The sequence below is a fragment of the Oryctolagus cuniculus genome, chromosome 7 (genome assembly GCF_964237555.1).
Source record: "Oryctolagus cuniculus chromosome 7, mOryCun1.1, whole genome shotgun sequence".
NCBI classification, from domain to species: Eukaryota; Metazoa; Chordata; class Mammalia; order Lagomorpha; family Leporidae; genus Oryctolagus; species Oryctolagus cuniculus.
The window spans coordinates 69,355,944-69,382,779 of record NC_091438.1 but is presented as its reverse complement, the minus strand read 5'-3'; the positions used below and the strand labels follow the sequence as shown (position 1 = coordinate 69,382,779).

Genomic DNA, 26,836 nt, shown 5'->3' with positions numbered 1-26,836 from the left:
GGGTATACCTTATAAGAAGCTGAGATTTAACTCTACTTCAGTGGGAAACATTGAGAATTTTAGGGTACTGAAAGTATCATAAATCTTATATTTTTAAAAGATTATCCTGCTTGTTATATAGAGAACAAATTCTAGGGAAAATAAATACTGAGAAAGCTAGTCATGAGGCTTTTATCATTTAAATTAAAAAAAGTGGCTTAGACTATCATTGTGTGAAGGAGATAAAAGTACATTTTGGGGGAGCCAGTGCTGTGGCTTAGATAAATCCATCTTCTGCAGTTTCGGCAACCCGTATAGGCTCTGGTTCGAGTCCCAGCTGCTCCATTTCCAATCCAGATCTCTGCTATGGGCTGGGAAAGCAGTGGAAAATGGCCCAAGTGCCTAGGCCCCTGCACGCATGTGGGAGACCTGGAAGTAGCTCCTGGTTCCTGGCTTTGGATCGGCACAGCTCCAGCTGTTGCAGCCATTTGGGGGAGTGAACCAGTGGATGGAAAACTTCTCTCTCTGCCTCTGCCTCTCTGTAACTCTGCCATTCAAATAAATTAATAAATAAGTCTTTTTTAAAAAGTACATTTGGGGCCGGTGCCCCGGCTCACTAGGCTAATCCTCTGCCTTGCGGTGCCGGCACACCAGGTTCTAGTCCCGGTCGGGGCACCGGGTTCTGTCCCGGTTGCCCCTCTTCCAGGCAAGCTCTGGTCTGGGAGTGCAGTGGAGGATGGCCCTAGTGCTTGGGCCCTGCACCTGCATGGGACCAGGAGAAGCACCTGGCTCCTGGCTTCTGATCAGCACGATGCGCCAGCCGTAGCGCGCCGGCCGCAGCGGCCATTGAAGGGTGAACCAACGGCAAAAAGGAATACCTTTCTCTCTGTCTCTCCCTCTCTCACTGTCCACTCTGCCTGTCAAAAAAAAAAAAAAAAAAAGAGAGAGAGAGAGAGAGAGAGAGAGCGAGCGAGCACGTGTTCAGGAACAGACCCTTTAAAAAAAAAGTACATTTGGGATGGTTGTGGAGGTGAATTATATTAACAGAGAAAAAGATGTATTGACTCACAACTTGGTAGATACTAGGTAGATTGAGGCTGGGGTGGTAGAGGTTTGAGGATGGAAAATGGCACCCCCAATTGAATTTTATTTTGATATGTTAAAATTTAAATGCCTATTGTATTTCTAGGGGACATGTTTGTTAAATAGCTGGATATGAAGATCTGGAAATTAAAGGACATAGGAGTAACATCTAAAACATTAAGACTGGCCAGCGCCGCGGCTCAATAGGCTAATCCTCCACTTAGCGGCGCCGGCACACCGGGTTCTATTCCCAGTCGGGGCGCCGGATTCTGTCCCGGTTGCCCCTCTTCCAGGCCAGCTCTCTGCTGTGGCCCGGGAGTGCACTGGAGGATGGCCCAAGTGCTTGGGCTCTGCACCCCATGGGAGACCAGGAGAAGCACCTGGCTCCTGCCTTCGGATCAGCGCGGTGTGCAGGCCGCAGCACGCCAGCCGCGGCGGCCATTGGAGGGTGAACCAACGGCAAAAGGAAGACCTTTCTCTCTGTCTCTCTCTCTCACTATCCACTCTGCCTGTAAAAAAAAAATAAAATAAAACATTAAGACTGTAAGAGGAGAGATTATAGTTTTATTCTCTTAGCTCTAGACTTGGATCATGGTTGGGAAAATCAAGAAGGGGAGTGATTAGTAAGGGAGCTGGAAACTAAAAGATGGTAGTGTTACAGAATTGAAGTAGAAATTGATCAACTGTGCTGAATAATTCTGTGTAGGTCAAGTAAGGTAAGAGCAAACAAATGATTGTTGACTGGCATCATGAACATCATTACTGTCCTTAATAAGAGCTGTTTCAGTGGCAAATGGCGGGAAGATCATGATTTGAGTAGATAAAGGAGAAAATAAATTGGGGAAGTAGAGATAGTGGCTACTAATAACTCCTTTCAATAATATTATTGTTAAAGGTAGCAGAAAAATGAGTTGATAGCTTGGATTTGGATGAAATTTTGAGAGTATTTGCTTTTAAAATAGGATATTTTAGAACAGTTTTATCACATTGAACATTCCCAAGATAATGCATGTAAATATACTAAAATCTGCACTATTGAATAGGCAAACCCTGGATTTTTTTTAAACTTGCTTTAGTTTTCACCCCCCCCTTTTTTTTAAGTTATCCTTATATTTGAAAGGTAGAATGACAGAGAGGGAAAGATAGAGAAAAAGAGAAAGATTTTTCTACCCACTGGTTCACTCCCCAAATCTCTGCAACAGCCAGGGCTTAGCCAGGGCTAAGGCATGCTAAAGCCAGGAGCCAGGAACTTCATTTGGGTCTCCCACATGGAGGCAGGAACCCAAGCGCTTAGGCCACCATCTGCTGTCATCTCAGATGCATTAGCAGAAAGCTGGATTGGAAGTGGAGGAGGGAGGACTCTAACTGGTGGTCCTGTATGGGAAGCAGGCATCCCAAATGTTGCTTAACCCACTGCACCACAAAGCCTGCCCTAGTTTTCATTCGTTTAAATAAATACATGTATCCAGTGATTTTTGTATTGCACAGCACAGTTCAACAGCATGTGATTACTGATAGGAACAATCCAACATAGAGAAAGAATTTGTTGATATAGTAGTAAAAGAGATTATTAAGGAATGAAGTTCTTGAGAAGGTGAAAGAAGAATAAAGCCCAAAGCAAAATGGATGGATTAATTGTAGATAGGAGCAGGGATACTATATCCCTTGAGGGAAGACACAAAGTGCTGACATATCTAACAGTTAACTGGTAGATTTGGTGAAACAGTAAGGGATTTTCTATGTATTTCTGTTTTCTCTCAATTCATAAGGCTGTGTAATCATGCAGAGAGATTAGAAGGCTAGTGGGAAAAAAGAAAAAATATAGAAAGGTCTTTTGAGTTATTGAAAGCAAAGTGTTGCCCATTCAAGCTTCGTGGTTATGATTTTAAGGTAGAACCAGTTACTGTAATGGTGCAGGAGAAAGGGACAGTTTATTAAATACATGTCTCTATTTCTCTCTCTCTCTCTATCTATCTATATATGTATATATATGTATCTATGTATGTATGTATGTTATTTTTTTTTTCACAATAAACTGCAGGGTGATGGCCTTTATTAAGGAAGCTTCCTTCTAATCATTTTTATCTAGTAACAAATAGATGTTGAGCTTTATTAAATAATTTTAATACCTCTTTTAAAATGATTTGTGATTTTTCTTCTTTATAAATTGAAGAATAACATTAACAGACTTTCTGATGTTAAACCTTTCTTTCCATTTTGAGATAAACTGAACCTCAGACATGATCTGTTCCTTTTTTTTAATGCACTATTGCATGTAATTTTAATTCATAAGATAATTGGTTTGTGATTTCTTAACTTTATTCAATTTGGAGGTCAAAGTTCTTTCTTACCAATATAAAATAGCAGCTCTTTTCTGTTTTCTCCAAAAACTAAGACAGAGGTTGTCTGTTCCTTGACAGTTTGCTCCCTAGGGCTGAGGGTTTTCTGAAAAACAGCTTTTTTTGTCACTTCAATTTTTAGTGGTTCTTTCACTTTCACTTTCACTTTTTTCTTAGAACATTTTCTGAATTTCGTTAAATGTATCTATGTTGTCTAGATTTTCAAAACTGTATTTTTATACATTTAATATATTATTTACTGAGCACTTACTTGGGCCAGACTGTCTCAATTGCCGAAGATACAAAACAAAGTTCCTGACTTTACTGAGCTTAAGTTCTGCAGGAGAGAGTCAAGAAACTGTATATCAGTTATCTAAAACTATATATGTTTTAAGCCAAAAAATAAAACTAAGCAGGCAATGCAGAAATGAAAGCATTGTAATTTCAGATAGGGTAGCAAGAGAAGGGCTTACTAAGATGACTTCAGTAAAGACCCAAACAAAGTGGATCCTGTAGAAATCTGAGGAGGAACAATACTCCAGGCTGAGGACAATAGCCAAGAATTCTGAGAGAACAGTGTGCTTTGCTTTTGAAAGAATGCCAAGGAGGTGAGGAAGCTGATGAAAAGGGATATAAAAGGAGGAGGAAGCATAAGAAATGCAGGTCCCTGTAAGTTATTGTCAAAGAAATTGGTAGAGTCCATATTTACTGATAAATTGTATAATAATTTCAGTGTTGAGGGGCACTTAACTAGAGCATGATGTTAATATCTGCCATTTGTTTTTCAGGTGCAGCAGTTACAAGGCGTTTACAGTTTACAAGAACAGCACTTCTGGACTTTATGTTCTGATGTCTATGTTGGGACCTTGAAATTAGTAGTAGCACCTGATGCTGATGCCAGGTGGATTTTAAGCCAAACACATAACATTTTCACTCAGGTATGGCTTTATTGCTAACTTTTTTTAAGTGTCTTAAATTTCATTATATCTACTAGTTTTCAAAGTGTCTGCTATTTAGAATATTAAGTACATGTGCTACTGAACTATGAAGTAAGCATAAAACTACTTTTTTTAACACAGAATAAAATTTGAGAGATTTTCATTTTAATTCATATTCTTAAGGAAGATATTTCCAATTTGCTCCTTGTTGTGCTGATTTGATTTCCTTCAAGAAAGAGTGGATTCCCTTTTATTGCTCATTCCCATAAGACATGTTAGATGCTGTTTGAAACCAAGAATTTTTTTTAAAGATTTATTTATTTATTTGAAAGGCAGAGATAACAGAGAGAGAAGATGAGAGAGAGAGAAAGATCTTTCATCTGTTGGTTCATTCCCCAAATGGCCACAGTGGCCAGGACTGAGCCAGGCTGAAGCCAGGAGTCAGGAGCTTCTTCCTGGTCTCCCACACGGGTTTAGCGGCCTAAGCTCTTGGGCCATCCTCCACTGCTTTCCCAGGCACATTAGCAGGGAGCTGGATGGAAAATAGAGCAGCCAAGATTCAAACTGGCTCCCATATGGGATGCTGGCACTACAAGCAGAGACTTGGCCTTCTTTGCCATAGTACCAGCCCTTGAAACCAAGAATTCTAAAATAGCATTTGAAATAAGAATACTACTTTGTTGGGACATTAGCTAAAAGCAGACTATTAAGTTTTTTGTTATCAAAGTCATAGTTATTATCTGTGAATGTTAATAATTTAATATGCTGTTGAGTTTTTCTTGATATAGGTTGAATATCTTTTAAGTGAAAGGATATTTAGGACCAGAACTTAAGAATTTTTTAAAATTCTGGCAAATTTCCGTAGACTTTACAACTTGAGCATTTGTAATCTGAAAAATCCAAATTCTAAAGTGTTACGAATTTTGGATTTTCAGGTTAGGACTACTCAACCTGAGTTTATTTAGAATCATCAATTAGTCAGTGTAGGGTCTGCAACCAGATTTTATAACAGTTAACTGCTTGTGTGGCTCTGAGTTAATGGGTTGTATGACTGATAATCAAGGTGATTGTTATGGTATTATGTATATATTGGAAAAACAAAATCATGTCAATAGCATCTAAAGAAAATACACAAATTCTTTTATTGGTCTAGTTTTCCAGAAACATTTGGTAAAGAAAAACCTAGACATTGATACTGCTGCCAGAATTATCTAACACATAGATCTAATGGAGAATCTGTTTCTATGCTTTAAAAACCTGTGATTGAAAACTGACATTCTGAGATGCCATAGGAAGTTTAGGATGTAATTTGTGTGTTGTTCCTAGCAAATATGTTTAGCTTGAACCTAATCATGAGCAAACAACCTGACAACTTCTATAAGACTGTTAGCCTAGATTCTTAAAATATGTCTATGTCATGTAAGGAAAAAATAGGTGGAGGATAATTCTAAATGTAAGGAAACTTGATAATTAAATGTAATATATGATCCTTGTTTGGATCTTGAATTGGGAGAAAAAAAGCCACAAAATTAATGAGTAATTAAAAAAATTTGGATATAATTATGTAAGTGTTAATTTCTTAGATGCGATATGGCATTGTGATTATAGAAGAATGTTCTTATTCTTATGAATTAATATCCCAAGGGATTTAATGCTAAAGAATAAGAATGTCTAACTAATTTTCAAATATTTTGGCAAAAAGAAAAATTACAGATAAATATGTGGAGGAATAAAGCAAATGTGGCAAAATGTTAATGATAATTGAATATAGGTGATGAGTACATTGGTATTGTATTATCCTTTGGCTTTAAATATTTTAAAAATAAAAAGTTGAAAAATTAAAACTTGATGTGGTCACCAAGATAAAGTCCAAACTTTCTGACATGACCCAGTTAATTTCTCAAGTCTTTCGTTGCCATGTCCTTTATACTCCAAACCCATCAAACATTGCACTTTTCTACGTAGGACAAAAATCCTACTCTAATTTAAAGGTCCAGTTCCATGGTTGTTTTCTCTGTAGAACCTTTAACATTTTTCTGGGCAGAATTACTTTGTCCTATGATACCTATCACATTGTGCATGTTTGCCTGCCCCCCACCCCCATCACTCTCTCTCCCTTCTTTCCTCCCCTCTGCTGTCTCTTGAAAGGTCACCACGAAACACACCAAACACCAAGGTAAAGGAGAAGGTTTATTGTTGAGTGGGGGAAACCTAAGTTGGAGAACATGAGGTATAAAGAGAAGGTTTAGAATGGAGATAGGAGATGGCTTAGATAGAAGGAGTTTCCTTCCACTTTCCTGAATGTTCACAGAAGTGGTAAAGATCTTGAATAATGTCGGGGTCAAACATGCTGTTAAGCGGCCATTTGGATTGGTTGTCAAGATCATACATGGGCCATGCCTGATTACAAAGAAAGATGAGGCAATGCGTGCTTGAGATCTGGGACCAATTTGAGAGGAACTAAATTATTTAGAAGACAACCAAGAGGAGAATCGGATGGAACACAGGATGTGAAAGTTCCCATAGTGACCAGTGGGATCAGACTGGCGGATAGCCGGCATCCCCAGTATCATGGCAGCAGTCTGATGAGGAAAGTAAGGGGCAGAGCAGAAGGTCAGGTCATCACCTGCACCCACTGTTACCCAAGGCCCAAAGCCTGTAAAAGACACAAAGCCTGTGGAAAGGCATAATGCCCCTGGGAGGCATAAAGCCTATAGGAGGTTGTGGTGCCTGGTATCAGGACTTTGAGACGAAGTAGAGTGGAACCACAACCCGTGGTAAAGGTCACTTTGAGAGAATTCCCTGTTCCCTGCTTTTATATCAGAATTTTGGAGGGCCACTGTGTGGATGGAGATCGCAGAACATTTGGTGGCGAAGAAGGAGGTCCAGGGGTGAGTTTTGTGGTTGTAGAAGTCCAGGATCCTGAAGCAGCTCACATCCCTGAGAGGAGAGCAATTTTGACAGGAGATCCTGGTCTGAAAAGGCATCTGAAAGGCCACCACAAAACACACCAAGCACTGGAGTAAGGGAGAAGGTTTATTATCGGATAGGGGAAACCCGACCTGCTGCCTCCCCATGCACAAGAGAATAGCAGCCTATACTAGAATAGGTCTTAACATAGCTTTTCAAAGGTGAAGAAGTGGGAGCAGTGAATCATGTTAGGGTGGGGGTGGAGCTGGCCCCTGTGTTTGGGCCATTTGGACACCTGACTTCTAGTAAGCTAGGCTGGGCTTAGGATCAAAGCTTATTGTACAAGATGGTGATGGGCCAGAACCTATGATAGCATATGGGGCTTGAGATGGCACCCCAGATAATACGGCACCATTTTACTAACACTTCTTTCTCTCTCTCTCTCCCTTCCTCCCTTCCTCCTACCTCCCTTCCCTCCCTCCTCCCTCCCTCCCCTCCCTTTCTTTTTTTTGTTTGAAAATTTTTTGAACTTTTTTAAGGTTTCATCTTTTTAATAAGAAAAGAGGATGATGATATAATTTCAAATTGTGATAAGATGTGCTGATACTGCAGTTTTCAATTGGGTTACATCCTAACATGCTTCATAAAGATTCTAGGCCGCTGCAGTTTAAGGGGTATGGGTGATTTCCTTTATTAAGAGTTTAATGGGACATGTTCATGCTGTCCAGCTTCATTGCTGTTTCTGCATATCTGACAGACCTCCTTAGTGCAGAACCTGAAACCTGGCCCAGGGTGGAGAAGCTGTGATGTGCCTATACAGACAGGCCGGAGGGGAGATACCTGGGTACACGTGCATACACATGGGCTCCCAGTCCAAGGCCTCTGGTGGGAGAGGGCCCTGAGGAGGGCAAGAGAGGCCCAGGATTTACAGCTCCAGACCGGTAGGGCCAGTGGTAGTCACAGCAGCTGTGGAGGGAAGGAGGTTCCAGCCACAAGAGGCAGAGCACAGAAGGGCAACGTCATCAAGCGTGGGAGAGCTTGGGACCCCAGCAGGTTTGGGAGGATTCAGTTACTCAGAGCCCCTGTCCCCTGCGCAGGAATTCCCCGAAACCTCCTTGGGTGTCTTCTTGAGCCCTTCCCACCACTGCCACGGACACAACTGGTCCTGAAGGGAGGTGCCCTTCCCACTCCAAGAGCAGGATGGGGCCAGCCCACTGGGAAGAGAAGGTGGTGAGCAAGCCTCAGGCCCCATACACATTAGAGGGACCAGTGGTCCCAGGCCCAAGTGGACATAGAGAGCCCTCTGGGCAGCTGCCGGCTCCCAGGTCCAGATCCAGGCCCAGGTGTAGCCCTCTGTGGTCCTGCTTAGTGATCCGGTTGTGAGTGGACATAGCCAGGCAGATGAGGCCAAGGAAGAGCTTGGTAGGCGGCCAGCAGGGGTCCTGAGACTAGGGAGCACTGAGGTTATAAAGTCCTAGACACATAGACATGGCCATGTGGAGATTTCTACCTGGGGGTGGGATGTGACTTTCTTGGGGAGCCTCCAACTGGAGCAGCTTCTGGGTGGCACAGGAGGGACCCCTAGGTGCCAATGCAGGCTCTGCTCCCAGCGTCCTCCACAATGGGGGCCATGGCACAAACTCCAGGCCCTGGTGCTCCCAACAGTGAGTGTGGACACCACAGGGCTCAGTATCCCTCCTTTCCTAGCGACAGTTCTGTGAACTGGTTCCCTAACTCATGTGAGGATCCTGTGGCACAGAACGGGGTCAGCCCTGCACCTTCTCACCTTTAGACCCTCAACCCCCTTGCTCCCGCCCCAGCCAGCAGCAGCCCTGCTGCCCTCACCTCCATCTGGGGATATCCCTCTTCTCTGTGGGCCTAAGCCCCCTCCACAAGTGATGTGGCTGCAGAGGGGCCGCAGGACACACGGCTAGGGCCTAGCCAGCCACACTTTGGGACTGAGCTCCACTCCCATGGAGCACACCATGGATCCCCAGAACCCAGGAGGCAGCGGCTGAACAGGGCAGACAGAGCCTGCAGAGGGCAGGGTCTGGAAGGGGGCAGTGGAGTCAGCAGCAGCCCCCAACACAGGAACTGATGGGGCCGCTGGCAGGTGGATGGGGCGGGCCCCTGTGAGCCCCTGTCTGTGGCCCTCCTGGGCTCAGAGGCCATGCTGGTCCCTTGGCCCACAAAAATCTTCAACCCAGCTTTTGTCCATGGAGCTAAGTGTGGAGCAGGGTGTGCTCGGGGAACAGCCCCTCCCCTCCCTCTGACTCTGTATCCTCTGGAGAATATTGGCTGTTCTGGGCTAAACCTGGGGAGAGAAAGTCCCCAACCACTGACGGTGTCCTACAAGCACAGGTGAGAGGCTGGCCCTTCAGATGTCAGCTGTGCATCTGCGCCTCCCCGTGGTTTACCTGCTGGGAGCAGGGCTTCCCTTCCCTCACTTCAGGTCTGGGGTACCCCTGGGCCAGGTTTTTTATTTATATAAGGTGAACAAACTTCATGTATTTCATGTATACAGATTTAGGAGCATAGTGATATTTCCCAACCCCCCCCCCCCCACCTCCTTCCTTTCGCATTTTTTCTTTTAATTTTTACAATGACATGCTTTCAGTTTATTTTATAATCACAAGTTTAACCCTCTACTAAATAAGGAATTCAACAAGTTGTAAGTACAAAAACCACTGTTCCTCAAGAGTATAGACAAGGGCTGTAAATCAAATCTCAAAATGTCAATTTTGCTCATATACATTATTTTTTTTCTCCTCTATATTGCCACAAATCAGGAAAATCATCTGATACTTGTCTTTTTGGGACTGGCTTTTTTCATTAAACAGTGGTTGCCAGTTGCAAAAGGATTTCATTCTTTTTTTTTTTTTTTTTAAGATTTATTTATTTATTTCAAAGGCACAGACACACAAGAGAGAAGGAGAGACAAAGAGAGATCTTCCATCTGTTGGTTCACTCCCCAAATGGCCACAACAGCCAGGGCTAGGCCAGACCAAAGCCAGGAGCTTCTCTCAGTTCTCCGACATGGGTGCAAGGGCTCACGGACTTGGGCTGTCTTCTACTTTCCCAGACACATTAGCAGGGAGATGGATGGGAAATGAAGCACCTGGGATTGGAACCTGTGCCCAAATGGAATGCCAGCACTGCAGGTAGAGGCTTAGCTTTCTACACCACAGTGCTGGCCCTCCAATTTCTTTTCTTTTCTTTTTCTTTTTTTTTTTTTGCAGCTGATTAGTGTTCCATCTTGTATATATAACATGTTTTCTTTTTTAAAAGATTTATTTATTTGAAAGGCAGAGTTACAGAGAGGCAGAGGCAGAGAGAGTGAGGTCTTCCATCCACTAGTACACTTAGTACACTCCCAACATGGCCACAACAGCTGGAGCTGAGCGGATCTGAAACCAGGAGCCAGGAGCATCTTCCAGGTCTCCCACATGGTTGCAGGGGCCATCCTCTACTAGTTTCCCAGGCCATAGCAGAGATCTGGATCAGAAGTGGAACAACCAGGACTCAAACCGGCATCCATATGGGATGTTGGCACTGCATGCAGCAGCTTTACTGGCTATGCCACAGCGCCGGCCCCAACCATGTTTTCTTTATTGATTCATCAGTTGATGGACCTTGGAGTTGATTCCATATCTTAGCTATTATGAATTGAGCTGTAGTAAACATGGGGATACAGATAACTTTCATACGTTGATTTCATTTCCTTTGAGTAGATTCCCTGGCGTGGGATGGATGGGTCACATCATAGATCTGTTTTCCAATTTCAGAGGAATCTCCATATTGTCTTCCATAATGACATCATATCTTCACACATGGGCAATGGAACATAAAATGTAGTTAAGTTAAATTCAGGATGTTAACAGTAAATTATATAGTCTCCTCTAAAAAAGAAAAATATATGGATAGATTCCTTTGGAAATATATTAATAAAATAATTTATGTAATTAGGATAACAACTAGGTCTCTTTCTTAACAGATGCTATAAGTCTGTGACATTTTGACTTCCATGATGAAGCATGCAAGATTTTCAGTGCATGTATCTGTGCACAGTGCCTGCCTATAACTGAAGTAGGTTGAAGAAGGGTCTTTTGGTAACTTTTGAAATTTTGTATTATAAAGTGGCTGAATTTGAGAGTTTGTTCAACTGTTTCTTTGGTTTTACAAACTGCAGTTGAAGTTTGAATATTCTAAGTCCTGAAGAATATTTTTAAGTTTTTTTTATCAGCTGAGGTAATGCCAATTTTATTTTTTTATTTTTTATTTTTTTATTTTTTTGACAGGCAGAGTGGACAGTGAGAGAGAGAGAGACAGAGAGAAAGGTCTTCCTTTGCCGTTGGTTCACCCTCCAATGGCTGCTGCGGCCGGCGCGCTGTGGCCGGCGCACCGCGCTGATCCGAAGGCAGGAGCCAGGTGCTTCTCCTGGTCTCCCACAGGGTGCAGGGCCCAAGCACTTGGGCCATCCTCCACTGCACTCCCGGGCCACAGCAGAGAGCTGGACTGGAAGAGGGACAACCGGGACAGAATCCGGTGCCCCGACCGGGACTAGAGCCTGGTGTGCCGGCGCCACAAGGCGGAGGATTAGCCTAGTGAGCTGCGGCGCTGGCGCAGTTTATTACATTTTTAGGTATCATTTTTACAACTCACCTTAAATTAGAATTTAACTCATAGTTTTTCTTTAAAATCTATTTGTTAAAATTTATATAAGAATAAATTGAAAAGACCAACATCATCAAAAGTTTATTATAATTTTCTAATTTGCTTATGAAACTAGATTTGTGACTATTTTAGAACTGTGTATTAAGCATTGTCCTTTTTCATCTCATTTTGTCAAATTATCAGATAATCTCTAACTGCTAAATAAAATGGCTTGCCATGTATGAATATAGATTAATATAAGTGAATTACTAGAACTCACTGTTGTACTTGATTCCCTCGGGATTAATAGTTACATGATAGTCCAGTTTTCAAATTATGAAGTTTTCTGCTGGCCCAGAAAAATCCTCTTCTTGCTGTAATTTTTTAAAATGTTTATTTACTGTTATTTCTTTGAAAGGCAGAGTGACACAGAGAAAGACAGAGATCTTCCATCTATGCTGGTTTAGTTATCAAATATCTACAACATCCAGGGCTGGACCAGGCAAAGCTGAAGCCAGAATGAAACTGGGAACTCCATCCAAGTCTCCCACATGGAAAAACCTAAGTACTTGAGCCAGAATATACTGCATCCCAGGGTGTATCTTAGCAGAGACCCAGATCAGAAGTGGAGGTGGGACTGGATCCTAGGTGCTCAGTGGGATACCATTGATCCAAGCACTGGCTTAACTTACTGCACCACAATGACTGCCCCTCTTTGTCCTAATTTTTAAGAAACTGAATTATTTAGGAATTGATGAAATGAAGTTTCTCTTTTGTGTGTACTATATGAGTAACAAAAGGAAGTGTGATATTGGATTAGAAAAGCTGTTTAGCATTTTAGTTTTGTTGTAAATTAGCCAATATCCATTAATTCATTCTTGTAACATACTTTAAAATTATTACTGTCTGTAAAATTTTTCATATTCCTGTTTGACATAATATTGTTAGAAGAAAACACATAAAAGAGAAATTCTAGAATATGTTTGAAGAAAAAATCTAGAATGTAGTAAAAGAAAAATCTACAATATGCTTGAAGTTGATTATCCTCCTCAGTTCCACACAGCATAAAAGACTGTCAAGGATAACACGCATTACAACTGTGGTATGCCTTCTCAGGTGCTAAGTCCCCGGCTTCCTGCTTCAACTCTTTGTGTCCTATCCTCTGGCCTTAAAATAGAAGTTAATATTGGTACTCAGGAAGGAACTCAAAAACCTCACACACCCAAATGGGAGTGCTCCAAGTTTCAGAGCCCTTCCACCTCCAGTACTCTCCTGGGTTCATAATCCCTTCCTGTCTCTGAGGGAAGACTTGTAATCCAACCCTGCTCAAGGGTGAAGGCAGAGAGTAGGAGAGAGTATCTACCCTTTTACAGCTGAATCACATTTCCCCACTGTTTCCATTTTTTTCTTCTTTGTAGGGTGCTTTAACTTATTTAGATGTTGGTTTGGCTTACCCACTCTTTAATTTTTCTTTATCCATCTTTCCATTATCTTTATTCATGTATATACTTGAAGTCCACCAGAACCCATCTTCCTGAGGAGGTTGGAGTAAATAGCCAGAGGATGTGACAGCAAACACACCCCCTCGGTTTGCTATTTTTAATTAATCTGTATGGTTTAAGTGTTCATTTGTAGGTTGATGTTGATGGAAATAATAATAGCTGAAGCTGCTAGCATTTATGGAGAGCCCACCATGTGCTAGGCTCTGGGATATATACTTAACAAGTCAGTTGGTCCTCACAAGACAAAAGAAACTCGGACCTAAGTTACTCTCAACTTGAAATGTAGTCACATTCATTCCTTGATTTGCTATGATTCAGGCTGCAAATTGATGAGTAAGATGACTTAACTTTAAAAGAGATAATGGTTAATATTACACTTGTATTTTCATTCGAAAAGTAATGTAGAAGGGCCAGCGATGTGGCTCAGTGGGTTGAAGTCCCAGGCTGTAGCACCGGCATCTCACATGGGTGCCGGTTTGAGCCCCAGCTGTTCCACTTCCAATCCAGCTCCTTGCTGATGTGCCTGGGAAAGCAGCAGAGGATGAACCAAGCCCTTGGGCCCCTGCATCCACGGGGAGAAGCTCCTTGCTCCTCCCTTCAGATCCGCTCAGCTCTGATTGTTGTAGCCCTTTGGGGAGTGAACCAGGAGATGGAAGACTTTCTCTCTCTCTCTCTCTCTCTCTATATATATATATATATATAAAACTTTTTCAAATAAATAAATAAAATAAATCTTTTTTAAAAAAAATGTAGAAATTTTCTGTAGTTTCTGATTGGTAAAGAGTACAAACACATCAGTAATTTTCTATTGGTATTTATTTTTCTAACTTTGATCTGTTCTCTTTTCCACAACATTGAGTATTTGTGGAAAAAAGTCTAAGCTTGTGTCATCAGGTTAACATTTCTTTTCTTAGGAACATGTAAGTATTCAAAATAGCTAGCTGTCTTTCTTGTTTAAAAAAGTGTTGACTGAGTGGTTTGCACATGATTCTCAGGACACCCAGTGAGGTTTTATTCTCGTGGTAGAATGCTTAAAGGAGTTGAGCATTACTATGCTGTGCAGGAGTAGGTGCCATGTCACTGGGGCATGAGTCAACTGCAGAAAACCTCCTTGGCATTCATCCTAGAATTCTTTGAAAAGTCCATGTTTCTCTCTACTTTGAAGGAAATTGAAAGAAGGAAATGGAAAAGCTGGAAAACTGGAAGTTGGTGCTATTGGGACACATGGATGAAGCAAAATATTTTTTTTTTTTTCACTGTTAGATGAGCTTTTGTGGAAAGCTGTAGTCCCTCAGGGGAAGGATATCAGCTTGAGTAATTAACTCATGATTATGCAAAGATAATTTACCTAGCCTCTTTGTTTTTCTTCTTTCTTTTTTATTGCCTTGGGCTACTTCATTTCTTATTATCATCTTCCCTTTTTTAAGACCAGGGGTAGGGAAAATGGCAGACAATAAAAAGGAGCCTAATTTATTTTACCCATTTTACTTTCATTAACAGTTGTGTTGAGAGAAGCATTAAAACTGCCTATTTGGACAATAGTTTTATTTTCTCTTAAGGTTAGATATATAAGAATTCTGCAAGAGAGTTCCTCAGCACAGTTATTTCAGGGGTCATCTGGATTCAGTAAATCAAATCATACAATTGTAATCAGTCATAATTTGTGATAGTTTTTATAGCATTTAAAATCTTTTCTCATACATTCACATATGATCCTCCAGGATCTATTTGTTAAATATTGGATGAATGAATAGCAATTCTGTGAGATACATAGAGTTGGTATAAATCAAGACTTTGAAAATGAGAAAAACTGAGATTGGGTTTTAATTTGCTCTTGAAGACCATACAAAGTTATCTCCTTTTTCAGCCACAAGCCACTTAAGGAAGGGGAGGGTACTATTAAATGTAGTAGTCTCTGCAAATTTGATAAAAGATAGCCTTAACCTAGTACAGGAGGGCTTTTGTTTTTGTTATTCCAAGTGGGGCAAAAAGCTGACTATACACTTTGTTCTCTCTGATGGCAAGCTTCTAAGATCTCTCCAGCTTTTCATTCCACTCAATCAGCTCCTGTCAACATTCCTAAGTGCAGAGCCCTCCTACCTGAATGCCAGAATAAAGCCAAACTAGAAAACAGTGTTCTGAGGAGTCCATAAATATATAAGAAAGTAGTGTTACAGATTTTTTAACATCCAGTCCAGCTTTCTCCTTCCTATTAAATAGTACAGTTTACCTTTTATTCTAAAGTGCAGCCAAGGAAGGGCTTATTATGAATTTCCTTTAATTACAAAAGTCATTTTTGATTGAAAGAAGGAAATTAGTAGAATTTCAGCTCATCCAACAAATACTCACTGATCATTTATTGTGTGCTGCTTACTACTTGTGGTTCTGATAGTCGGCAGTGAAAAAAAAAAACAGTCAAAATCCTTTATCTTGCAGAGAGAATGTTATAGTGGGAGATAAATTATAAACTTAGTGAGTAAGTTTTCTATCATAAGGAAAGAAAGGGCAGGGAGAGCAGACTAGGGAGATTGGGAATGTGGAGGTGTATACCTGCTCTTGAACCAAGCTTTTTTGTCTTAGAGTATATAACAACAAAATGGCAAAAAGTTCATAGAAATGAAATTAAATGCAAGTTTGCTTTGGTGCAGAAAAGTTTCCATGCATACATAAAGGTCTCCAAAAAGTTCATGAAAAATTGGTATTATGAAAAACTATTCTTGGATTTTAAAATCTGACATGCTGTAATTACTTATTTATCATCTCCCCTTCCACATAGCCTTCAGCAGTATAAACTATGTGAGGGCATGTTTTTTGGTTTTTGTGGATTTTTTGGGCAATTATTTACTTGTTTTATTTGAAAGGCAGAGAAAGGGGGCTAGAGTTGGGGGTGGTGGTGGTGAGATAGGATTTTTGGTTTATCTGTTTTGTTCACTATTGAATTCCTAGAGAACAGAACTGTCTGGAATTGGTTGGAAGAGTTGAATGCATTTTACAGAGTGCTCAGGGTAAGGCCTCACTGTTGTCTGAATAGATTGTGACAACAGAGGGAGTGGTATGTCATGTGGATATCTTGATGAACATCTTCAGGCAGAAGGGCCAGTGTGGCAGAGTGAACCAAGGGAAAGGTATTGAGGGGCCAGACCATGCTGTGTCTGTGTTAACCACTGTAAGCAATCTGAGCTTGTAAGGACTAAGGAAGAAAAACTGTTACAGGGTTTGAAGGAGAAAGTGATGTCAGTCTGATTGCTGTTTTAGGAATAGACCAGTGGAAGGCAAAGCAGGGGTATGACAAGGCAGATCAAGCTATTATAAAAAAAAAAAAAAAAAGAAAATCTATAGACAGGAAGTGATAGTGGCTAGGACTGGCTGAGAACAGTAGAGATGATGTGAAGTGGTCAGATTCTGGATTTGGAGATAAGACCAACAGGTTTTGAAAATGGACTGAATACTGGGGTGACAGGAGAAAAGGTCTTTAACTGGATCAATATTAAGGATGGAATTGAGTTGAAGAAGACTATAGGATAAACAGTTTGGAGAGGGAGGGATGGAATTCAGTTTGGTTGCAGATATCTAAGCAGAAATGTAAAGTATGTGGTATATTCCAGCCTAGAAATAGAAATTTGAAGTATAAGCATATGGATGATACTAAATGAGGTCATTTAGGTAACAAGTGTAGGAAAAGACAGGAGGATGGGCCTTTGGATATGTCAGATTGAGCTGTGAGATAAAAGCACAATCATTGAATAGTCTCTGAAAGCTAAGAGGTGACAAGATATTTAGTAGGAGGAAGTAATCATCCACATTCTTGCTAAGAGGTTAAGCAGTAAGGTGCAGATTGAAAATTAAGTACTGGTATAAGCAACTTGGAGAGGTGACTGATGGTTTGGGGAAATTGGTGGGAAGCAGAAGGTTGGAAACAAGCTCAAAAGAAAAGAAAATATGCATTGAGACAGAAAATGTAGATAACACTTTTGAGGACGTTTTCTGTAAAGAAGAGATTGGGACTATAACCAAAAGGGAATGTAGGGCCAAGATTTTTTTCAGATAGAAAAAATCTTTGTGTGTTTGCATGCTAATAGAAATGATCCATTTTGAGAGGGGCAAACTGATAATATAGAAGAGATGGGGACAATTTAGAGAGCAGTATTCCTGTGGAACGTGTTTATATTCAAAATTGAAGACAGGAATTAGAGTGTAAAATAATTAAGTAACCAATACATGATTACACTTCTTGGAGTATTTGCTAATCATTTATCATTTATCATGGGAGGATTTAGATGGAATTGATTTATATTGTTAATTAGTACCCAACCATTCAAAAACTAGGGTATCCTCTATAATAATGGTAGATGGGTCACCCCACTTTTCTAAATGTCACTTAGAAGTGACCAGTAGCATAACATTTTTTTGTAGTGATAAATTAAGACTGTCTTCTGTAATTTATAAATATATTTATTTATGAAATAATTTTCTAGTGATTTATGATTTTAAAAAGGAATTATTTACCTGAGGCAGAAAGAAGAACTGTTGGTTCTTTTTTTTAAAAAGTGAGTTTGAGGGCCGGCATTGTGGTGTAATGGGTAAAGCTGCTGCCTGCATCACCAGCATCCCATATGGGCACCAGTTTGAGTCCCAGCTGCTACACTTCTGATCCAGCTCCATGCTAATGTGCCTGGGAAAGCAGTAGGAAGATGGCCCAACTACTGGGTCCTTGCACCCACATAGGAGATTTGGAAGAAACTCCTGGCTCCTGGCTTCAGATTGGCACAGCTCCAGCCATTGTGGCCATTTGGGGTGTGAATCAGTGGATGGAAGCTCTTTCTGTCTCTGCCTCCCTGTCTCTGCAACTCTGGCTTTCAAATAAAATATATATATTTAAGTGAATTTGGGAGCTAGCATTGTGATACAGCAGATTAAGCCATGGTTTATGACATTGCTGTCCCATAACCCAGTGCTGGTTGAATTCTGGCTACTCTTCTTTCAGTTCAGCTCCTGCTAGTGCACCTGAGAAGACAGGAACATGGCCCAAGTTCTTGGGCCCTTGCCACCCATTTGGGAGACCAGGATGGAGTTTCTGGCTCCTGCTTTCAGCCTGGCTCAGACATGACTACATGACTGTTGTGGACTTTTGGAGAGTATAGAAGATTAATATTCTCTCTTTCTGTCTCTTTTATCTTTTCCCACCCTTCCACTCCCATTGCTTTTTCAAATAAATAAACCTTTTTTTAAGAGAGTTTTGGGGCAGGCATTTGGCACAGTGGTTAAGTCTACACTTGGGATGTACCCGCAGCCCATATCAAAGTGCCTGTTCTAGTCCTTGCTTTTCTCCATTTGTTATCCAGCTTCCTACAAATGTGCATCCTAGGAGTCAGTACTTGCAATCTGCATCAGAGACCCAGATTGACTTTGGCTCTTGTGGGCATTTGGGGAGTGAACCAGTAGATGGAATATGTTTCTTTCAAATAAAATGAAAATTAAAATTTTTAAATTAAAAATAAATTTAATACAGGTATTTTCCCCCACTCGTCTGTAAGATGTAGTCTGTTACTGGTTTGTTTGATTTTCTAATTTTTTTTTCTTTTTTAACTTTTCAGGTTGGAGTGAGACAGCTTTATGTACAGATTGACTTTGCAGCCATGTAATGAATGAAATTATTTTACACTTTTCTTTTGGACCAAATTTTTCTGGTACTGTACAATTTAAAACATTGTACCCAGCTTCTTAAAATAGAGAAAGCATCACTACAGCTCCCCAGCACCAAGTAGACCAGGTAGTATCAGCTGTTCATGTTCTACAGGGAGTTCACAGCTAAGGGATGACAAGTAAGAGGATATTTCCCGGACTTTTGGTCTTGTCTTTTGTGCCCTCCCATTGTAAACCATTTTGATTTCTGCTTTTGTTCCAGAGTGTTGGTTTTTGTGTCAGTGGTTTTTTTCTTTCTTTTTTTTTTTTAATTCCTTCCTTGCTTTCCCTTTTTTTTTAAATTTTTCTGCTGTTTTGTTTCATGTTGAATATCTTCATCCCCATTCCCTCACCCCAGTCAGTAAGAAATTCAGATTGTGGGCCTCCAATCATCTGGAATGTCTTTACTGAAGCTGCTGGAAACCACTGCTTTCATTCCCACAAAACCAGTGTTAGTAGAAAAAAAAAAACAAAAGAAAAAAAAGAAATGTTTTGTATGTAATGTCACAGTTGTTGACGTTCTTCAGTATAATCATATGTTTGTAAAATTGTTTGTTCCTCGCAAACTTATGAACCAAACCATATTGGGTTTTCAAAGTGCCTTTGTATCACAAAATGTTTGCCAGCATATAATTGTACCATCAAAGGTCACGTATCTTTTTTTTTAATGGACATTCTGTAATCTTTACAAAGTAAGACTCTTGTTAGCAATGTATACAGATTATCTTTTGTGTACTTCCAACATAGGCTTAGATATATGAAAAGTTTCCTTTTTGTTTTATCTCATCAAAAAATAAAAGGTTTTATTTTGCTTTTTAAACCAACTCAATTATCATATTAAATTGCTTTGTGGACTATGTTTGCAAAACTTTGCAAATACATCTGTTATACAGAAAGTTGTTTTGACGCAAAGCAGCTGCTAAATTCCAAATTTCTGTAAAAACTACTGTGTGTATGACAAACTTTCCTATATCTCTCCTTGCCATTTTTATGTATTTTATTCATGAAAAGAAAAAGCAATGTACACTAAAGGAAGAAATAGCTGTGATAGTGTTCTTTTGCTTTTTCATTCTTCAGATGCCAAGTTACATGACTTGCTTTCCTGTTTAAGCTTTGCACAAATACAATTGCTTTCAGGAATCCTATAGCAGCATTTGATTGAGTTTAAACTCTTAAAGGTACGGAGCCAATGTGGTGATGTAGAAAACTCTTCCTAACATAGGTATCTTAGAAGTCAATAATAAATAAGTTTATTTTCTAGGTTCTTGTGTATTTGAGAAATAAAAATACAATTTGAGATGACAAGTGCTTGAACACTCTATTTAAGTATTCTGTGTTTTTATGAAGAAATATTGATCTGGATAAACATTTTTCCATTGTACTTCTTTTTATCACAATGTATATTCCCTTTTAACTTTAAAAAAAATTGAAATTGTTGGGGGAAAAAAACACTGCAGGGTGGAAATGATTGTTAATAGTATAAATCAATAATAAGCACTTTTTTATTGCAGTGGCAGGAATCACAGCTGATTTTGTCACTCTTGAAGTTATTCTTTCCCCTGTTGTGGCCCACAGCATATGACTGAATAGTAAAATTGGACCATTTTCTTCATGCTTTTCTAAACTGCTGCAGATTGCCAAGAACTGTCTTTTGGTCAAAAATCTTTTTACAGATAAAGTAGTAGTTTTCAAAACATGTTTGCTTACTGCCTGGCAGTTCTAGAAGTAGGAATTCCTACAGTAGGGTATATCTGACTGAAACAATTGTTGAAATCTTTTAGGATGAAAAACACTAAAAGAAATGTCCTGATAAAGGTACTGCTTTTTCTGGAAGTTTGCAATGCCACCAACAAAGTCCAAAAAACAAGAATTTCCTTGGGTTTGGCATATTCTAGAAAATGATAGACCTAAATGAAGGCAGCAATTTTGGATATGTGCCTTTAAAGCTAATTACATGTATAACAGTATTGATATTTCATGTAGGGAGATAACTGTACTGGTCTGTAATTTTTACCAGTATATCATCTGAAGATCTAATTCTCCCTTTAACTGAGCCTTTCATTCTGAGTTTTTGTCAAAATGAATATACCCACTCTATTTGTGCTCTTAATAGAGCAATGCATGAGTATTTTTTTCTGATAAGGCATAGAGTATATAGCATGTTAAACTCATATGAAACCAATTTGCACTTGTTCCAAGAGGTTGCCAAGTTATGATAATTTCATAGGTTCACATGAACATTTATGCTTTAATTAAATGCCTATATGTGCAGCCCAAAAAATTCAAGATGAAGGGCTTAATATATGCATAACTGTCTCATTTTGCTGATTACCTGCTCATTTTTGTAAAGGACAGTATCTATTTTACCTGTAGGGCATTGTTCATCATGCTTTCATCATACCATTTTTCTGCAGTGGAGGTATAAGGAAAGGGGGGTAACATATGTCATTGGCATCATGATATCCCTTGTATCTAGAAGGTTTCAGCATTCTTCAAAGCCTACACATATTTATTTATCTGTAACCAAAGTACTGTGACTTTTGTGTACCTTTGTAAAGCAGCCAAATCATTAACTCAAAATGCAGCTGATAAGAGTTCTGTAATGTTTTTATCCACCATACAATAATCAGTTTTTACAAATACTATTCATTTGGTAGTATCCTGTTATATAATGTTGGAATTTAAGTAGAATTTTACATCTAAGCAAGGACTGTTGTTAGAAGCGATCTAGTTCTACCTCTGATTTTTCAGATGAGAAAAGTGAAGCACAGAGATCTGTCATTTATTCAAGATCATAGAGATAATTAGTGGCAAAGCCAACACTAGAATTCAGACCTTCTGACTCCAAGTCGAGAGTGCTATATTGTACTGTCCCTTAGTGTAAAATCTGCCTTTCTAGAGATTATGTGATTAAATGCCATTTGCAAAAAGGGATATCTGACCTCCACTTTTGATACATTAAGGCACTTTATAAATAGTGTTTGTCATTTTTTAGTATATAATTATGAGGCTTAGAATATTATTTCCATAGTATTCTTCACTCTGATTAATTTTTCTACTTTTTACTTTTTCACTCATGTGAAACCTATCCTTTTAAAAAAAGATGACATCTACTCAATGGATACCTCTAATTTGTAAGTGAACCTTTTTGTTAAATGCTGGAGGCTAAATCCAATTCAAGAGTTGCTTAGTTTTTAAATTTTGTTTATATTAACTTTGTATTTTTTTTTAAAACTGGCTAATTCAGGGGTCATATCATTTCAGTCTTGCCACTTTGCTTTTTATTCAATTGTCAGCTTTTTGTATTTTAAAAACTCTGATAGTCATGCAGAATTGTGCATTAAATATTGTACAGAACAAATCTTGTCAGTGGGGTAAAATTCTAAAGTCTTATCAGAATTCCAAATGCTAACCTACTACTTCCAATTTATCATTAAAGCCTGGTCTTAGGAAAAGTTAAACATTTTTTTTCCATTTTACAGAAGTCATCATCTTTGAAAAAAGTTATTTTAATGCACAAGATGATGATTTAAAAAAATAAAAACAGGAAATTTATTCTGTGTAAAACATTCAGAGCTTATTTCAATACATGATCCCCAAAGGCTTACTGACTCAGATCTCTATCATAGAATCAAGACAGACTCAAATGCAATGAAAAATTCTGTATTAAAGAGTATTTACAGAAAAGGAGCAGAGGAGTATACTTCTTAAAAGTCAAAGGATAGGAATCTTTTTTGACAAAAGTATCTTTATTTTATATTTAACCACTTCCTAATCTGCAAATTATACAGAAAACAAGGATATGGAATCACCTTTATTCATACTTATGTGCCAGACATTTAGTAGGGCCTTTCTCATGTTATTTCATTTATTTTCCACATTTCTATAAAGAAATAATCTTGCATTATTTAATTATGACTGACCAAGCACTGTCAAATATACGTTCTCGCTTCTAATTCTCATAATATCCCCATTTTATAGATGATGAAGCTGTTTTGAGAGAATATACATGACTTGCCTGGGGAAGTGCCAGTACTTTCTCTGACAACTATTTTTTATGTATGTTTTTAAAATTCAAGAAACTGTAACACATCTAAATAGACACCTAAAAATCCAGTGAACACTGATTTTTGACAGAACTGATATTGGGAACACTTACTCTACATTGTTTAGACTGAATCCTTCTTTCAGTGTTCTGTTGTGCTTATTCCTAACTTTGGCATTGGTCTAAAACTGCTGGATAAAAAAATACTTCAGAACTATGTTAAGTACTTTTATTAAGACCACTAGAAAAAAAAATCAGGCCTTTTATTGGCACTCAGAGTAAGCTGCTTAAGGAAGTGACACAGAGGCTAAGGCCCTCTGTGCCAGTATGAGCAGAAAAACAACTCTCACAAGAGACCTTACCTCAGTTTATTAGGGACCTGTTTTTTCCCAAGAGTTTTGCACTGCAGGAGAGGGATGAGTAGGCTTTGAACATCACATTTCATACATACCTTTTCAAAAGGAAGAAATGTGTTTCAGATAGTATAACTGATGCTTAAAATTAATGTTTAACTTTGAACTCCTGCCACAGCTTTGAAAATTTAATATTTGTAATTTTGGTCATGGTGTGGAAAGTTTCTAAATGATCTTTGTCTTGTACATCTCATTATCCCCACAGTTAGCATAGATTTACAGTTACATACTCAGTAAGTGCTTGGTTAGCTAGTGAATAAATATTATAGACAGTAGTAGATATAAAAGTTAAGGGTTAGGGACAGGTGAAACCTGTAGCTGAGGACATCTCAGCAACTATTTGGCGTTTTTTGCACAAGCATATCAGTTTATATTCACTTTGGCTGTTCTTTTTTCCCAGTAGCCCTGTGAGCTGCTAACTGTTTTTACTACACAAACAGTGAAGTTCAGAGATGTTATGCATTTTGCATAGTGCTGGATAGGAATTTGGCAGAACAGGGACGGTAGAACCTGGGCCACTTGAATTTTTATATTTGTGTAGCCAAACCAGGAACCACACTGTCTACTTGGTTCTTTTGTAAAACTGCAATATTTCCACTACTTATCCTGTAGAGGTCTTCTATTTCATTTGTCTCTAATGTGTTGTCATCAGATTTCCTTCAGAGGTAATTTTTTGAAGGTGCTTCTATAAAAACAGTAAAACATGAGTTCATTAAGTGATTCAAATATTCCTACAATGTTTACTTTTTTCCTTTTCCCTTCTATAAATTTTAGCAGCTTTATATTTTTTCAATTATTTTTATTTGCATTGTTGCTTTCACTCTAGAGTTCCCACCTTTTACCAGTAAAAAATAGATGTTTTAAATTTTAAATTTGAATCTGATGCATCATATAATGTACATCAGTTCATCTCAGTGCAGATTCTATCCTGAGCTAGATACATCCTGTCAATAGTCTGCCATACAATTCCATTGTTTTCCCTGTTACAGTGCAGATTCTATCCTGAGCTAGATACATCCTGTCAATAGTCTGCCATACAATTCCATTGTTTTCCCTGTTAGCCACAAACTCAGAGATACATTTTCCCAAGTGGTATTTTCCCCCAACTTTTGTGAGTGGATAAGTGAACAAAATGGGTCTTATATATATATATATTAGAAATACTGTGAATGATAAATTGCCAAATCCCTTATTATATTCTGAACACTCCTAAAACACTTTACCTCCCTGACTTTAATGGTTTTTAAACGCATGGCCATGACTGTATTTGGGTTTGATTTCTCTGGTGAAGATTGTGGCATCAAAACATTTCTAAAAATGTTTGAATACAAGGCTAGATTGGAATGTCAGATTTCAAAGTCTGTGTTGTAATTTGGTTTACATATGCTAAAGCAAGCAATTATGATTTGCCTAAGTGCAATACAAGAAATCTATATAATGTATATTTCACGTTTTCTACTTGAACACATCCACATTTTGTTTAACTTCAGATGTATTTTAAAAGAATCAAAAATTGTGTCAAAATTCTTTCAATAAAATTTGTTTAAAAATCTTTACCTGAATTGTGTCTATCAGTTTGATGGACTGAAAAGAAAACTGAACTGACCCACTATCAGAATAGATTCTAGAAGACTTAAGGAATGAAAGGGAAAGAATAATTTTCAGAGATAAAAAACAGCAGAACTCATTAGAACAAAAACTAAATTAGGAGGCTGGAATGTCTTCACATTGTGAAGAGTCCCATTGTGGCTCTTATTTATAATTTTCCTCATGAACATGTCTCAAAATATTTACTTCCAGACATTTCTGTTAACCCAAATTGCTGTCTTCTCACCTCACTCTCTATGGATGACCTCATAAGAAATGAAGACCAAAAGTATCTGACATGAACCTCCATTTTCCTTCTACTCAGTCAGAAGCAATTCCTCTTTAAAATAACTTATTTCGGGGAGGGCATTTGGCATAGTGGTTAAATCACTGTTTGGGACATTTGCATCCTTTATCTGTGTCTGAGTTGAGTCCCAACTTGTCTACTTCTGATCCAGCTTCCTGCTAATGCACACTCTGGGAGGCAGCAGATGATGGCTCAAGTACTTGTATTCCTACTACCCACTTGGGAGACCTGGATGGAATTACAGGCTCCAGGCTTCAGCCTGTCCCAGCCCTTGCTGTCCTATTTAGGGAGTGAGCCAGTGAATGGAAGTTCTGTCTCTCTGCCTTTCAAATAAAGTGAAAATAAAAAAAAAAAAAGTTTAATTGTTGAAAAATAACTTCTTTTCACAAAACTGCAGACTCCACTCATCCCACCTTCCAAAGGTTTCTTACCAAAGCAGCTCCTTCTTTACTGTGCATCTCTGCCACTAAAAGGACTCTGTCCTCAGCGTGTCTGCTGTCAAGTGCCTCATCTAGTCAACAAATGCTTCTTCCTTTCCTCTCCCATAGCTCCTAATACCACAGCTTCATGCTTGCCCATTTTCTGTAAGTTGTTTTAAAGACGCTTGGTGGCTTACCTTTGGTCACTTCCATGGCTAAACTACCAGCATCTCAGAGTTAACAGGAACTAAATTTATCTTCCCCATTCAAATTTCTTAACTACCTATTTCTGTCAGAATTCCTTACAGAATTTTTAAAAACCTAAGCATTGCCTCTGCTACCTCCATTTTCTGAATTCCCTATCTTTCCCTTTGAAACCATTTAACTTCACCTTTTATGTTTGCAATTCCGCATTCCAGGATTTCACTGGTGACTGCTGGAGAATTACTTTTGGGAACTGTCTAGCTTCCCATCTGTCCTATGCTCATCTCTAGCAATCTCCATTTCAGCCTCGTATCCCTCCTCAGCTCCCCAACACCCAAAAAACAATACTGGTTTTGGCAGAGAGTTAAAGGGATTTTTGCTGAATCTGACTTTTGCCCAGATCTTTGAAAATATTTGCGTTGTCCTGGCTTCCTGATTACCTTGTGCTGGCCCTTCTGCACACTGAACTTTGACTTGCTAGATCAAGAACACCTGCCAAGGACTCCCTGCCTTTCCTGTGTTGTCTAGAGTCAACCTCTGGCCTGTGTTTGCCGTGGCCTATCAGTACCAAGGGCAGTCTCTCTTGTGGACACACAGGCATAAGCGACCAATCATTCTTGAATCTATAGAGTTTTTTGCTTCCTTTACCTTGGCCCTCTGGTGGCAGCCTGGGTGACAGTGATAGTAAATAAGCTTCCAAGTTTCCACTTTAGACCTCTAGATAGGGATGAGTGGCTCCCTGATGCTTAACAAGTATAAATTCCTCAGAACAATG

At 39.2% G+C, this 26,836-nt stretch overlaps 1 protein-coding gene across 3 annotated transcripts in view; it reads left to right on the top strand.

The window, feature by feature from the left end:
- The window catches only part of SLC30A7 (solute carrier family 30 member 7), a 96,094-nt gene extending 70,994 nt beyond the window's left edge, over nt 1-25,100 (top strand). For 2 of the 3 annotated variants that reach the window (XM_070077969.1, XM_008264812.4), the window contains 2 exons: nt 4,190-4,339; nt 18,999-25,100. In XM_070077969.1, coding sequence (XP_069934070.1) covers nt 4,190-4,339; nt 18,999-19,046 — 198 coding nt within the window. In that variant the 3' untranslated portion in view covers nt 19,047-25,100. Of the gene's footprint in view, nt 1-4,189; nt 4,340-11,243; nt 11,336-18,998 lie in introns of all 3 variants that reach the window. The other variant, XR_011390547.1, reaches the window with a different exon arrangement.
- The last annotated feature ends 1,736 nt before the right edge of the window (nt 25,101-26,836 follow it).